This window comes from Seriola lalandi, unplaced genomic scaffold, assembly GCF_002814215.2.
Source record: "Seriola lalandi dorsalis isolate HSWRI2012SDOR001 ecotype SW California unplaced genomic scaffold, Sedor1 jcf7180002054511, whole genome shotgun sequence".
Taxonomy (NCBI): Eukaryota; Metazoa; Chordata; class Actinopteri; order Carangiformes; family Carangidae; genus Seriola; species Seriola lalandi.
In genome coordinates, this window is record NW_019525064.1 from 248111 (window position 1) to 261937 (window position 13827).

At 45.1% G+C, this 13827-nt stretch overlaps 3 protein-coding genes across 7 annotated transcripts in view; 1 reads left to right on the forward strand and 2 right to left on the reverse strand.

Moving 5' to 3' along the window:
• palld (palladin, cytoskeletal associated protein) overlaps positions 1 to 2482 on the forward strand; it is a 61242-nt gene extending 58760 nt beyond the window's left edge. For all 4 annotated transcript variants that reach the window (XM_023413311.2, XM_023413316.2, XM_023413312.2 and 1 more), the window contains 2 exons: positions 504 to 637; positions 735 to 2482. In XM_023413311.2, coding sequence (XP_023269079.1) covers positions 504 to 637; positions 735 to 895 — 295 coding nt within the window. In that variant the 3' untranslated portion in view covers positions 896 to 2482. The remainder of the gene's footprint in view (positions 1 to 503; positions 638 to 734) is intronic.
• Positions 380 to 6243, reverse strand: cbr4 (carbonyl reductase 4). The gene is made up of 7 exons (XM_023413317.2): positions 6102 to 6243; positions 5072 to 5220; positions 4551 to 4671; positions 4300 to 4436; positions 3605 to 3739; positions 3294 to 3507; positions 380 to 1254 (listed from the first exon to the last, which is right to left on the reverse strand). The coding sequence occupies exons 2-6, from the start codon at positions 5214 to 5216 to the stop codon at positions 3329 to 3331; spliced, it is 717 nt and encodes a 238-aa protein (XP_023269085.1). The 5' UTR covers positions 5217 to 5220; positions 6102 to 6243; the 3' UTR covers positions 380 to 1254; positions 3294 to 3328.
• A 2579-nt stretch (positions 6244 to 8822) lies between these two features.
• The window catches only part of sh3rf1 (SH3 domain containing ring finger 1), a 31819-nt gene continuing 26814 nt past the window's right edge, over positions 8823 to 13827 (reverse strand). For both annotated transcript variants that reach the window (XM_023413306.2, XM_023413305.2), the window contains 5 exons: positions 13572 to 13742; positions 12679 to 12962; positions 12264 to 12583; positions 11589 to 11950; positions 8823 to 11437 (listed from right to left, as the gene is read on the reverse strand). In XM_023413306.2, coding sequence (XP_023269074.1) covers positions 11269 to 11437; positions 11589 to 11950; positions 12264 to 12583; positions 12679 to 12962; positions 13572 to 13742 — 1306 coding nt within the window. In that variant the 3' untranslated portion in view covers positions 8823 to 11268. The remainder of the gene's footprint in view (positions 11438 to 11588; positions 11951 to 12263; positions 12584 to 12678; positions 12963 to 13571; positions 13743 to 13827) is intronic.

Sequence of the window (13827 nt, forward strand, 5' to 3'; positions counted from 1 at the left end):
TGATTGTTTCTCTGATAACTTATGAACCAGACGTTCAGGTTTTTACCAGCAGCTGAATTTTTTCACAGAGGTGTCCTCCTCTCCATAACAAACACACCAGGGGATTAAAACCAATAGAAACACTGAATAAAGCTGTTTCACATTAAAACTCAAGAGATTCACTGACGCTCTTCAGTGACACAGGACAGGACGTCTCCAGCATCTGGGAGCTGAGCTGTCTAACATTTCCTCAGCTTGTTTCTCTGATACTGACACATGATCATAGAGGACACTGACAGTATAGTCAGTGTCCTTTACCATGATTAAAATCACAGATTTTTCTGGTTTGAAATTGAAAATATAACAACACAACTCAACAACATAAAGAACACAAGTCTAGTTGTTTGTAGACATTTTAATGTGGAAAAGTTACAGATTATAACTTTAATACTTGCTTCAGTCAACATTCATATGGTGTTTAGAATATTCAAACAGTCCCTTCTTGTGTCAATCTTCTTTCCCAGCATGCACCAGGACAACTGTGGCTACCTGTGCATGATCATCCAGCCAGCCATGAAAGAGGACGCTGGCTGGTACACCGTGTCAGCCAAGAATGACGCAGGCATCGTGTCCAGCACTGCACGTCTCGACATCCACAGTAAGTTTCCACCAGTGAACTCTTGCTGCTCATCGGTCTGTTCGGCCTTTACTTCCTGTCCACTCATGACGTTTTTAACCTCCTCCTCTGTCCTCAGCTCAGTGGCAGCAGCCCAACCTCCCCAAGCCCAAGAAGGTGCGTCCCTCCACCAGCCGCTACGCCGCACTGACGGAGAGAGGGCTGGACGTGAAGGCGGCCTTCTTCCCCGACTCCAGCCCGCTGCAGCCTGGCGGCCTGGTGGAAAGCGACGACCTGTAGAGGCCACAGGCAGGCACGAGGAAAAACCCTGAGAGCTGCCCCTCGCTCGCTCCCAGCACTTCCTGAGAGAGATACTTTGACGGCATAGGGGGGAGGGGTGCAGAATATAACCTCATCAACCATCATTGAACTGCAGATACAGAATACAGAGTGAGCTGGTGCAGCGGTGGTTTTCTTATGCTTTTATAGTACGACACACACCGTTATATTACACAATTCATCAAGGTCTTTCCAAAAGCTTCATTTTATCGACTGGACCCGGAAAACGACTGAAGTGTTTACGGCGACAAAAGATCGTCTCATGAACTGTCGGCTGATTCTGATCTGCAGAGCGTCTCCTGTCCAAGTGCCTCTCGTCTCTGTAAAGATATAAAGAAAAAAAAAAAAAAAGCAGGTTGAAAAGTGAAATGAAACATAGAATTACTATGCATGTTCAAGTGGTGCCATTTACAATACACAGAGTAATACTGTATCTATGAGTAGCACTCCGGCGACTGTGTGTGGAGAAGACTTCAAGAGAGACTGAGTGATTCAAAGCATCGTAGCTTTGACGAAGGAGATCACAGACTTTTATTATGTGGGCTTGTGTAGCACAGAGCTGATAGCTACAGTATCATAGTATCACAGTCTCAGCTTATTAGCTTTCAGATATTGGACAAGGCCGGGCCTTACAAACAGTATGTTTAGTTTTTTTTGTTTTTGTTTTGGCAACAGAACTGAGGTTTAGGGGGGAAAAAAGAGAGAAAGCTTTCACATGGATGAGGTTTGTTTGTTTGTTGATGCAGCTGAACTCAAGAGAGTTTGGCTCAAACAGGAAGAGACGGACGGAAAAAGCAGGTTTTTGTAAAAAAGGACTTTAATGTGGTGAGTGGGATGTGACTGACTGACGGTGGCAGTGGTGATGTAGAATAATGGAAAATATGGAAAACTTTTGGTGATGGCCGTTCATTATGGTGATGTTTTGTTTTTTTTTTCTTCTTCTTCTTCTTTGATGGTTTATTTTACAAGTGTGAATTGAAATGTTCTCACTGGAGAGAGGGTGCTGTGAAAGGTTTCAGTGTATTTGTCACACACATCACAGATTGTCCATTTTATTTTTGTATGGAAAAAAAAACAACTAAATTTCTTTTCCCATCAATCTTGACATAAATTATATCAGCAGCCTTTTGTTCACTGATAAAAACAACTTTCTGTATCATGAAGTTTTATAAATATATTTACTGCCTTAAATCACTTTTAGGCTTTAATGCAAACTCACTTTCTTTGCATGTTATTTTTGGACACTTGTACGGTGCCAAAAAACTTTTACCAGAATGTACAAAAACACAGCTTTTTTTTTCCAGCATGGAGGAGCAGCAAACTCTCCTCAGCTGCTGAAAAGTGAAAAGCAAGGTATATTTATATCTACTATTTTTGTCACCTCTGTAATACTATACAAAGTGGACATCTTTTTCTGTGTCTGATCGGAGCTTGCATCAGCTGACAGTTACTGTGTTTGCACATTTCTATGCCAATCATTGCCTGTATATGGATTGTTCTCCTGATATTATTTTAGGTTATGAAAGTTAATAAAAATCTCCTCCGACAGCGTGAGATGTTTTTATAGACCGGCAGAGCACGCCAAAAAACACACCATCAGTCACAGTGGAAAAAACATTCCTGCAAAGAATACTAATGAGAGTCTAATGGCATCCAGTCCTTTAATAGAAAATATGTTTACGATGCAAGTGCACACACAAGAGGGAGGGAAGCTGCTCGGTTACAGTGGTGGTTCTGATGCTTGCAGCAGGTTTCAGTGAAACGAACAAGCAACACGCCATTTCAGATCTCATCGCCGAGCATGACAGTCACCTCCAACCTCATCCATCCACACTGCAGGACCAGAGCTGTAACCAGACACTCACAACATTCCCACAGCTAAAAATACCCCTCCACCTCCACCACCACCTCTAATTTCCTCCAGCTGCAGCCCGACATGCCTGGCCCCTCCACAGGCCCCGACAGAGGTGGGCTCAGGGGGGACCGCTGTTAAGGGGGGTGGGGGTCGGGGGGTAACATGTGTCAGCCATGAGGGGGATCTCTCCCAGGGGGGGATCAGTGGCGGGGCGCCTAACAGTCATGGAAAAAGACCAAGAGCGTTAAATCTACTGATCACATTCAGGATCTCAGGGCACCGAGGTCTGGACGGAGCCAGACACTCTGGAGTCAGCAGCGTTAGTCACGATGACCCCACTGTCACACACATCAGGCCACGCCCACTGAGGGCGGACAGAGTGACTCAGCAGAACGGGCGGCAGGACGGTGCTCCTCTGGGTAACGGCCTTCATTCTGTGCGGTTGTGTGTTCGCAGTCAGAATCAGAGCAGCCATAAAGGCTTGTGTCAGTCACGGGCGCTCACCTGCCTCGCTGCCGCTGTTCTGCACGGTGAGGTAACTACATGGTCAGCTGCAGGCCTCCGTCCACAACCAGCACCTGTCCTGTAACGTAGGAAGACTCCAAAAGGAACAGAGCAGCCTGCGCCGCCTCCTCCGGCTCGCCAAATCTCCCCAGAGGAACGGAGCGCGCCGCATCCTCCTCCCTCAGCGCCGCGGTCATGTCGGTGCGGATGAAACCTGGACACAAGAGAGGACAGGGACATGAGAGAGACTATAACAAAGTGACAGAAGAGGCGGGAAAATAAAACATCCAGTATAGACAGATGGAGCATACCTGGAGCCAGCAGGTTGACCCTGATGTTACGTGATGCAACTTCTTTAGCTAAAGATCGTGTGAAACCCTCTAGACCAGCTTTACTGGCGCTGTACACACTCTGACCAGCGTTCCCCTTCAGGCCCACCACAGAGCCTGCAAACAGGAAGCAGAATCCATTAAGAATACTTGGTATGACAGAAACATTTAAAAATAAAACACACGTACAAAGCTGCTATTTGAAGTCATTATGCTTAAAGGACCATAAGAGTGTTTTAGTTCAACTGATACACATGATTTATATTATTAATCAGAGCCAAACTACGGGCTAACAGACTGATGGATCTTGTTTTACTTGAAACTTTCTGGAGATAAAAATCCTTCACAGTGAACATCGTGTGTGTGATGATGTTTGTCAGCCGACATATCCTGTAAATTTAATGCTGTTTAGCCACTAACCTGCAGCATTGATGCTGGAGAGGTATCCTGCATCTCTGACAACAAAACTCCTCAAACCTTCCTCCCTTCATGATCCAAACATCAGTGAGTTTGTGGTAAATGTACGGAAGCCCTGAGAGGCCACTGGATCATTTTTATAAGTTTTAACTTTCAGGGCTTCCATGTAAATGAGCTAAAACAAACTACCAACACTGTAGATGTGATACACACTGCCCCCCAGTGACCAAACTGAAAACATGACACAGGAAAGTCTTTACCTATGTTAACAATGGCGGCTCCCTGGGAGTGCAGCATGCTGCGCAGCGCCGCCCTGCAGGTCAGCATGGTGCCCAGCAAGTTGGTGTGAAGCAGAGCGACCATGTCCTCCGGCTTGGTCCTCAGTAACAGAGCATCCCTGAACACAGACGGGTCAGCAACACACTTCAATATATGATATATATAAATATATATGTGTGTGTGTGTGTGTGTGTGTGTGTGTGTGTGATGAGCGTAACACGTGTCAGCTCACCTGTTGATACCAGCTGCGTTCACCAGGTAAGAGATGTTTCCACAGGTTCTGTGGATCGTGTCGAAGGTTTTCTGCACCTCCCGCTCTTTGGAGACATCACAGCTAAACACCACATGGTCAGCTGGAGAGCAGACAGACGGTCTGAGAGTGTGTTCATGGTTACAGCACGTTCATTAACTGCAGGGACTGTTGCTCTATATTTATTTTATTTAATGGAACAAAAGGCCTCCTGCCTGCCGGGTACGGTGTGTTTGCACAAGTGTTTCTGACAGGAACTGACTATTGTTGTGACTGCGTTCACATTTTTACAGTTTTATCAGGCTTCTGAAAGAAAAGCATTTAAAAAACAATGTAAGTGTGACGTTTTCTCGAATTGTTCACATTTCACGGTGTCTGCACTGTTGAAGAAACAAGGAAAATGTCAACAAAAAGAGTTTGGCAGGGAAAGAGAGAGAGAGAGCGTCTTGCCAATTGGATCATGCATATACATGCATATGTAAATGTGTGTGTATGTACTATACCTCCACGTAGAGAAGCCACAGTGGCCCGGGCCGCGTCTTCATTCCTGGAGACAACAGCTAACCTGCAGCCCCTCTCTGCCAGCAGCCGGGCCACGGCCTTCCCGATGCCCCTGGAGCCCCCACACACCACCGCCAGCCGGGACATGACCCTGCAGGAGAGACAGCGTCGCAGCAGGGCCGCACACAGACAACCACACAGCGCCTGTTTAACACACTGTACGAAATGACTCACATATAATGTAGTAGACGTGCAGTGACAAAAACAATCAAAGTAAATCAAACACACAGACACAAATATTCTTCAGCACCAGATCATTATCTGTCACATGCGTCACTGTCAGGTTTGTTTACATGAGATCAGCTGTAGGCCACATGCAGTGATGCAGTGACAGGAAGTATGTTGCCATGGATACAGTGAGTTAAACTGTGGGCTTCAACTTGAGACCAGTTTTCATTTTTCAGCCCATGTTTGTTTACATTTTGGAAAATAAAGTTTAGTGAATGATGTATGTTTAACTTCCTGTTTGTTATAAACCACTGATGAACTGACAATTATCACTGATCACTGACTGAGGAGCTTCTTCTTCTATGGTTTCTGATCAGATTTGTGGAGGTTTATTTACGGTAGTGTTTTCACGTCTGTGTTCAGGTTTGATGTGAGTTTCAGATGTTTTCGGTTGTTGGATGTTGATATTTAAAGACTTGTTAAATGATCTTATTCATCTCATTTGGTTTGGAGGTCAGTTTGAGTGTCATGTGAATAAATGTGACCGGTAATATAAAACATGGGGATCTTTTATTTTGTTAAAGTGGCTCTCAGAGGTTGGAGACCGCTGTCATAGAATACACAATATAAATAAGAAGAAAATGAGATAAACTGACCTGGAGAGGAAGATGGAAAACAGGATAATTTGAAGAGGAATACATATTTTCATTTCGTTAATGGGGACGTAAAGCTAGTCTAACAGCTGTTTTCCAACTATTTATCTATGATTTTACAGTAAAGTTCACACAGTTATCTGTCACCTACCTGATCTTAGACTGATATGTTCCGTCGGCCCAGACGTGCTCCTCTGTCACGAAGTTTATTTACTGAAAAACGGCTCAATATCAAAAGAGTGGCTGCTCACGGGCGTCGCCATGTTTGTTTCTCCCTGGCAGCTGTTGCGTCACCGGACGTGGGTCGGTAGGGGGCGCAGCGCGCGCGCAGCTCAGTGTTTTCATCCGTCTCAGTCAGTGTTTGTGTCTCTGGGATTTTCAGCCAAAAAACATGATACTGTTTGTCCTCAACCTCACACTTTCTCCCTCAGTGTCACCACATCATTTCAATAATAAAAGGCAAGTAAAACGTCTCTGTTTTCCCGAATTAACAAGAAGAAAAACTCTCAAAAAGAAAAAAAATCTTCTGTTTTTCTTGTTAATCCAGAAAGCCACAGGGTTTTTTTTTAAGAGAATAGTTTTCTTTACAAAATTAAAAAAGTAATATTAAAATTCCTGCTGTTTTTCTGAATCAACAACACAACTATTTCAGAATTCTGAGAAAAAATTTTATTTTGAAAATCCTGTTTTTCTGAATTAATGAGATCATTTTTTCTTGATTTTTAGAAAACTTAATTATTACTTAATTACTTAATAATAATCTCGTTAATTCAGAAAAAACAGAGCAGTTTTTTGTCTTGTGATTGCATTTCGTTTCTGTACTTTTACATATGATTTCCATGAATATTTTTTTGCAGTGGACAGTTTGGCTCTAGAAGGACTAACTAACTAACTAACTAACTAACTAACTAACTAACTGCAATCAGGAGGCTCAGTGCAGAGACATTTGTTTTTGTACTCCTGCTGCTGGTAGGTTTGTGCAGTGCAGGTCTTTAGTGACCTTATTGTGCTTCATCAGTAACATAATGTTCCTATAGTGTCTTTTAAATATGGAGGCCATCATTTACTGCACTATTTGTACAAGAATACATTTATTTCACAGGAATAATTACAGTCCTGTCCGAGTCGTACCTCAATGTTTGAGAAGATTTCTATTCATGCTGGCACACGGTGAGGCCGCTCCACTCCGCGCACCCTGAAATAGCACAAAAAATTATTAATTGCTGTGATCCGTTATCCTCTTTGCCTCATGAATCATTGTTCCCCATGGAAATATATCTCAGTAGAAAAGCCAAACTGTCACCGGTGCACAGAAAAGTGAGTAATGTTTGAGAGTGGGTGGCCTTGGCCTACACCTGGGCCGTCCATCAGACTGAGGCATTCAGCAGGATTGATTCTCTGAGATTAAATCACATTCACAACCTGTGCTGGAGTGGACCTGTGACCCTGAGCACTGTGAATCACATCCACGCTGCACAGGAGAAAAACACAACATACAAAAAGCACAATTTGCTTAAAATGTTACTGCCCTCTTCCAGAGTCCATTAGTACGAACTGTTTCTGTCTGTGTGTGAGACACAGGAACAGGACTTGGTTTATATTCAGGTCACCTTCCTGAGCACCAAGACATTATTCCCCTCTTTCACACCTTAGTGATCTGAGTGCATTTTGCTCTCTCAGGCACAAACACATCAATGCACTGAGACACACACACACACACACACACACACACACACAAGATATAAATATGGCTCTACAACCCTGTAGATGCATGCACGCTCTCAGACACACAGTATTAACCCTTTCCCGCTGCTCAGATAAATCGTAGTCACTGCACCACATTCGGTCTTTAGCACTGAGCCTCGTGTGACAGACACCTTCATGTTCTCCTGGTGGTTTTCTGGAGGCTGTCTTTGATTCAGGGGGGTATTTTTAGAAGCTATCACAGCTGTCATTTTATGGAGGTGCATCTTTTTTTCTTCCCACAGACTGTGTGAAAGTCCTAAAACCTCGTCAGTTATCTCCGTACATTAAAGCACTTGACTCGCGGTGACCGACACTCCCTGAGCTTAAACATTATCAGGAAATTCTTTACCTTGAGACTCGATATCTGAACTGCACACACCCTCTGCAGCCACGACTGATTTACTCACTCTGCACACACACAGCTTCTCCTTTATTTAAATACACGCCTGCCACTCAGATCTTGACCTTCCACGCCGTTTACCAGCTCAGAGCCGACTCGCCGCTCTGTCAGACGCTCTCCCGTCAAAGCAGACCATGTGACCGTGACTTAAATGTACACATTCTCTGCAAAAAATGAATGTACGCATTTTTACTATTCCTACTCTGCTGGAATAACTTATTTCCATGGTAACCCAACCTCTGCAGGGAACCGTGTGCAGTACAATGACCTCTCTGGGTGCCTGTCAGTTCCTGTCAGTGTTTCCCAGCTGAACACTGGAGAGGCTCACCTCTCTGTGCAGCATGCTGCTCTGCTGTAAGTCACCGGAGAAGGTCTTCTCCAGCAGGAGCCTTTCATTCCTGGAGACACTAATAACCGCATGTAATGTGACTTACTCCAAATACATTTAATTAGGAGCAACTGTCTTTCTTTTTTGCTGTGGCAACTTATAATAAGTGCGTATACTTTTTTCCAAACTTTTGGTTTACTAATGAGGGAAGAAGAGGCGAGGCGAGGACACGAGCAGTCAGCCCTGTCAGCTGTGGTGTTCGTCTTTGATTCCTCTCCTGATTAGACAGTTTGGCGGCGGCTGCGAGAGGCCGACACAACACAAGGTCAGTGGAGAAAACAAGAGGGGAAAGGCAGCTCTGCAGTATCGTGATGAAACAACGACTCAGCCCGAAGAAGTTATGGAAACCATTAGCGTTTATTGTTATAGAGATTTTTACAAAATGTGCTATTCCCTAAAGTACTTCAGAATGTTTTTCACATGATAGACTTGTGCCAATAGGTTGATTTCAGTTTCACCATTTTCAGACATACAACAGACTAACTACAGACCAAAAAAAAAAAAATATCAAGTAAGTCATCTTGGCATGAGGAAAATCTGTTAAGTTGAATCAAGCAAACTTAAGTCGCCTTATGTTCCAATAAATGAAAATATAGTTTACTAAGTTGTGAGAAATGCTTCATGTTCCATGAGTCTGAAACTGTGCAGCCTATGCATGAAAAACATGGACGATAAAGTCAGTCTGATTAGAAATGTTATGTGCACAAAGGTGCGGAAATGAGTGTGTGTGTGTGTGTGTTGAAGTAAGTCTGACGCGTAAATTAAAGGCTTACCAGTGAAATGAGAAGACACTCAGAGGAGCGGTTTTAGCGTAGAGCCTGAGGTTGGTGTGGTGATCGCCAAGACAACAATACATCAGGTTCATTCTACGCAAGTACCAATTCAGAAATACAAAAAAACAAAAGGCCCTAACAGTGATTCGTACCATCCTTTTCCAAATTACAAACAAACTACAACATATTCCAGCAGTCAGTTACACAGTGGTCCCCTCAGTTTACAACAAAAGACTAAAAGAAAAAAAAAGAAAAACTGGGTAAATTCATTCTCAGAGCCAGATTTGGCACAATTCAGTGATTGCCTCAACTCTCAAGTGTTCAATGCCCCCTGATAGGACTTCAGGTCAGTCAGAGGTCAGTCATTAATGACACTGAATAAAAGCAAAAGAGGAATTACGTTGTGACATGTTCTTTGATAAAAAGTTATTAATTCTAAAACTGACCATTCTTTCTGTTTAACGAGCACCAAACCCTCCAATCACAAAGAAATCTTACAGTAATTCAAGTCAATACAACACTGAACATTAAAGACTTTGTAAAGACGAAATGTACAACAACGAAAAGCGCAACCACAAAACGACATTTAAGAAAAATAAAATTAAAAAAAAAATCAAGGGGGTCAAAGTGATTGATTTCAATAAAAACTCTACCTTTTCCAGGTTCAACAGAATGACACTACACACCTCTCCCTGTGGAGTGAAGCTATGATATGTTACTCTAGGCAAACATTCTGTGCTTTAGCTAGCTGTGTTTTTATTGCCACAAGTCACATTAGGAATGAGTTATAGTGTCCAACAACTGAGAGCCTGCTGAAGGGTGTCTGCGTGCCTTACTGCGTGTCCTGGTTGGTTATAAGAGAGACTCTCTACGAGCAGCAGGTGTCTGAAACTGTGACCGACATAAATACGTACACTGAAAAGAATCTGTTGTGCACCGTTACTGAAATGTGATGTCGCTCCCGTGATGGAGAGCTACGTCTGGGTTTGGAGACGGGGGTGAGGAGAGCAGCTACTCTGGTCAGTGAATACAAAGAAGGTAGAAAGTAAATAAAGTCTGACTGCAGTCTGTTTGGAGTGTGTGTGTGTGTGTGTGTGTGTGTGTGTGTGTGTGTGTGTGTGTGTGTGTGTGTGTGTGTTTTTCACGTCCTGCAACACATCTATCTTCACCCTGTCTGCCGCAGGAGGCTTCACTAATCACATGCAAATACTTGATCACTGCAGGTAACTGTCCTCAGCCGGACCAGGAGAAAAGCTGGAGGCCCTCTGATTGGCCCAGAGAAATATTTTCAGATGTGCAATGTTCACATGGCTGTGCATTGTAGCTCGTGTGCCCACATGTGCAATACGGCAGATCTCTCCCACGATCCTCGGGGGTTGAGGTAACGGCTGTGGAGCTGGGGAAGAATCCTTTTCTCCTGCTGCAGCGCGAGTGATGACGACGCCTGCTCAGCCGTGTCTGACGTACCTTCTCCTGTCTGCTGACAGTGCGAAACAAAGCTAACGGCCTTTATCAGTAGTGTAATGGAGAGAAGAATCACTGATGTGGTAAAATGTGGCATAAGGCATGTGCCAGCTCCAGCCCCTCATGAGTTGCACTACAAAAAGGCCAATCTATGAAATAAGTTAAAATGCGTAACATATCTATATCAATAGTTCATATGGGTTGTTTTAGGACTAATCATCTTTGTGTCCGTATGTACAATAAAGTGAGGAACAGTACAAGGCACACATTTAACAGCTGATTTGTTAACAAAGATATAAATAACCAACACAAAAGGGAAAAGTTCATGAGTCGTGTGCTTTCCTCTAACTCTGTCCACTGTGCTTTCACTGACAACACTTCCTGTTCTTCTCTGTCGCTCTCGCTCGTGTTACCAGCGCCGCAGTTCAAGCGTCAGTCTAATCGTCCTGTCCCGGCCGCGCTGTGAGTGCTGTCCTTGTTTGGTTTGAACAGTGATGAACTGTGGCGTGGCGAGCAGCAGGGCATGGCGGCGGCGGCGGTGTGTTTATTAGATGCTGTCTACAAAGCTGCCGGGGAACAGTCCGGTCCTGCCGTTCCTCTGCAGCGTGCCTTTGAACCAGCCGTCTTCCCTCTTCCTGTGAACAAACACAATGTCGCCCTCCTTCAGTTCCAGCTCGGCCTCGCTCTGGGGAGGATATGAAACCACCACCCTGTACCTGGGGAGGACAGGCAGAGGCACCGTCAGTGACTGATACACACTGGAACAATGACAGCTGAGAAGTCATGACACCTGCAACATGGTGTGACCAACAACGGACGGGACGATCGCAAACAATAGTAAGAACCTGCAGGTTCACATGAGCGTACCTCTCACATATGATGGGCCGAGCATCATGCTGTTGAGATAAAAGAGAGGAGCACGGCTGGCGAGGAGGAGGAGCGATAGGAGCACATCCGTCCAGGGGGCTGCTCTTCCGGTGGGAAGACTCTGGGACCGAAGAGGATGAGGAGGATGAAGAGGCAGAAGCGACGGCGGCAGCAGCAGCAGCAGGTTCAGACTCCAGGCAGCCGACGGAGCCGGAGGGAGGGGAGGAGTCGTGCCCCACGGCGCCGTGTAGCGCCTCTCCAGCTGCAGTCTGTTCCGCCTCAAGGGTCGGAGAGGAGGGGGGTGAGGGACGAGACTTCTTCTTATTGGAGGACAACAGCTTCAGGAGGCTTTTCTTTTCTCTCTGCAGCATAAACACAGTTTTTTATGTTGGAGACACGAGTCATTCTCAAGATCCACATGCAGGTTTTAAACTGCAGGTTCGATGAAAACAGAACAAATAACAGAGAGAAAGAGAAACAAACTCTGTCCATAACAATAACCTCACTGTTGCTATGACTAATGAAAGCTCTCAATGTCATTAACATTCCTGAACACTACGATTTCAATCACCTGCAAGGATTTAAGACGGATGTCTCACCATGATGAAGCATGGCAACAGAATCATTGAATTAATGTGGTTACAGAAGTTCTGATCATTATAAGACGTGTCCAACCTTGACGTCCTTGTCCAGTCTGCAGGAAAGAGCCGCGTTGTTCGACACGGGATTAAGAGCGGAGCTGTTCCCGGGGCCGACGGGCACGGTGAGGACAGGCACAGGTCTCAAAGCATCTCCCTCCAAGGAGGCGGCACTGACATTGGGTGGGGTCAGAGAAGCAGCGGCGCAGCCCATTGCCACCCCGGCCCGGGTACAACCTTGGGCCGGGCTGGAGGAGGGCTGCGGGCACACGGCGAGGTGCGGAAGGTAGGCTACAGGTGTCGCGGACTGGATGGGCGTCACTGCTGCTGTGGGCCGGTCCTGACTGTGACATGCAGCTGTACAACAACAACATAAAACAACACGAGACATTTAAAAAAATGACGTGTGATGAAGCAACATCCAGTAAGTGTTTCAATCCCGGCGGGTTTACCTGTCCTGGCCGCGTTGCGAGCCTGATTCACAGTCATCTGGGAGCTGACGTGCAGCGGGACTTTTGGCTGCTGGCCCGTGGCCGTCTGAGCCGCTGTTACAACAGCGACAGGTTGGGAGTTGGCAGCTACAGCCGTGGAGCACACAGTCAGGGGTTTGTTGAAGTCGGGCCCTGGAACAATGGCCCCGAGAGGAGCAGAGGAGGGGCTGACGATGGTGACCCCTCTGCCGGCCTGAGTGCACAGACTCATGGGAACTTTGGGCTGAGTGCTGCCCGACGCCGTCCTGAGGGGAGAGAAGGTGAAGATGATCACATGAAACCTTCACATGACCAGAGATTATTCTTTATGTTTTCATGTTTAAAACGTTGAACCATCTTATTGTTCCGAGTTACATTTTTAATTAAATCAATATGGGACTAATTTGACTGTTATTTGATTCCAGGGTTCACAAGATTTACACTGAGGTTTTAAATCCAACATAATGAGCAAAACTTGGAAAGTATTCAACAGGGGATTATTTTACATCATTATAAAAACCATGATGACTTCTAAATGCTGGTTGTAACCAGCTGTTGACGGATTCTGAAAGCCAAAAATACTTTATATGTTCCAACAAGGAAATACAGATGGCAATGAAAACTGGTGGTTTATGGGAATTGTGTTGGAATGTGTCTGTGGTGAAACAGCTTCATCAGCTGACACTGTGTGTATGAAATCAAAGTAAACAAGCAGGACAGGCTTCATTAATAAGAATGTTATAACATACAGTTCGTTTTAAAGAGGTTATCTCTGAAAAACAAACTGGTGGAATTATTAACCCACGATGACGGATCACAGACAAACCAGGCATGTGTACGTGTGACTGACTGTGCAGAGTGAATTAATGACTGACCTGCTGACTGGACTCATGTAGTTCCCTGGGAAGACTCCAATCTTGCCAGTGTGCATGGAGGTGCCCTTGAACCAGCCGTCCTGACAGCGCTCCAGCACCAGGAACATCTCTCCCTTCCTCAGCTCCAGCTCGTCCTCCTTCCGGGGAGTGTAAGGGAACATCGCCACATAGCTATAACCAGAACAAACAGTACACAAAACATGAGGCATTTATCAAACACACCCAGCAACCCAGTGTGGTTCATTTTCTCCCATTT

Excerpts from the sequence above, each read along its gene's own strand:
- cbr4 (XM_023413317.2), bottom strand. The coding sequence starts at position 5,216 with ATGTCCCGGCTGGCGGTGGTGTGTGGGGGCTCCAGGGGCATCGGGAAG. Across the intron at positions 4,437-4,550 it reads AACGCAGCTGGTATCAACAG|GGATGCTCTGTTACTGAGGA; the intron begins GTGAGCTGACAC and ends GTCTGTGTTCAG. Across the intron at positions 3,740-4,299 it reads AGCCGCCATTGTTAACATAG|GCTCTGTGGTGGGCCTGAAG; the intron begins GTAAAGACTTTC and ends TCCTGTTTGCAG.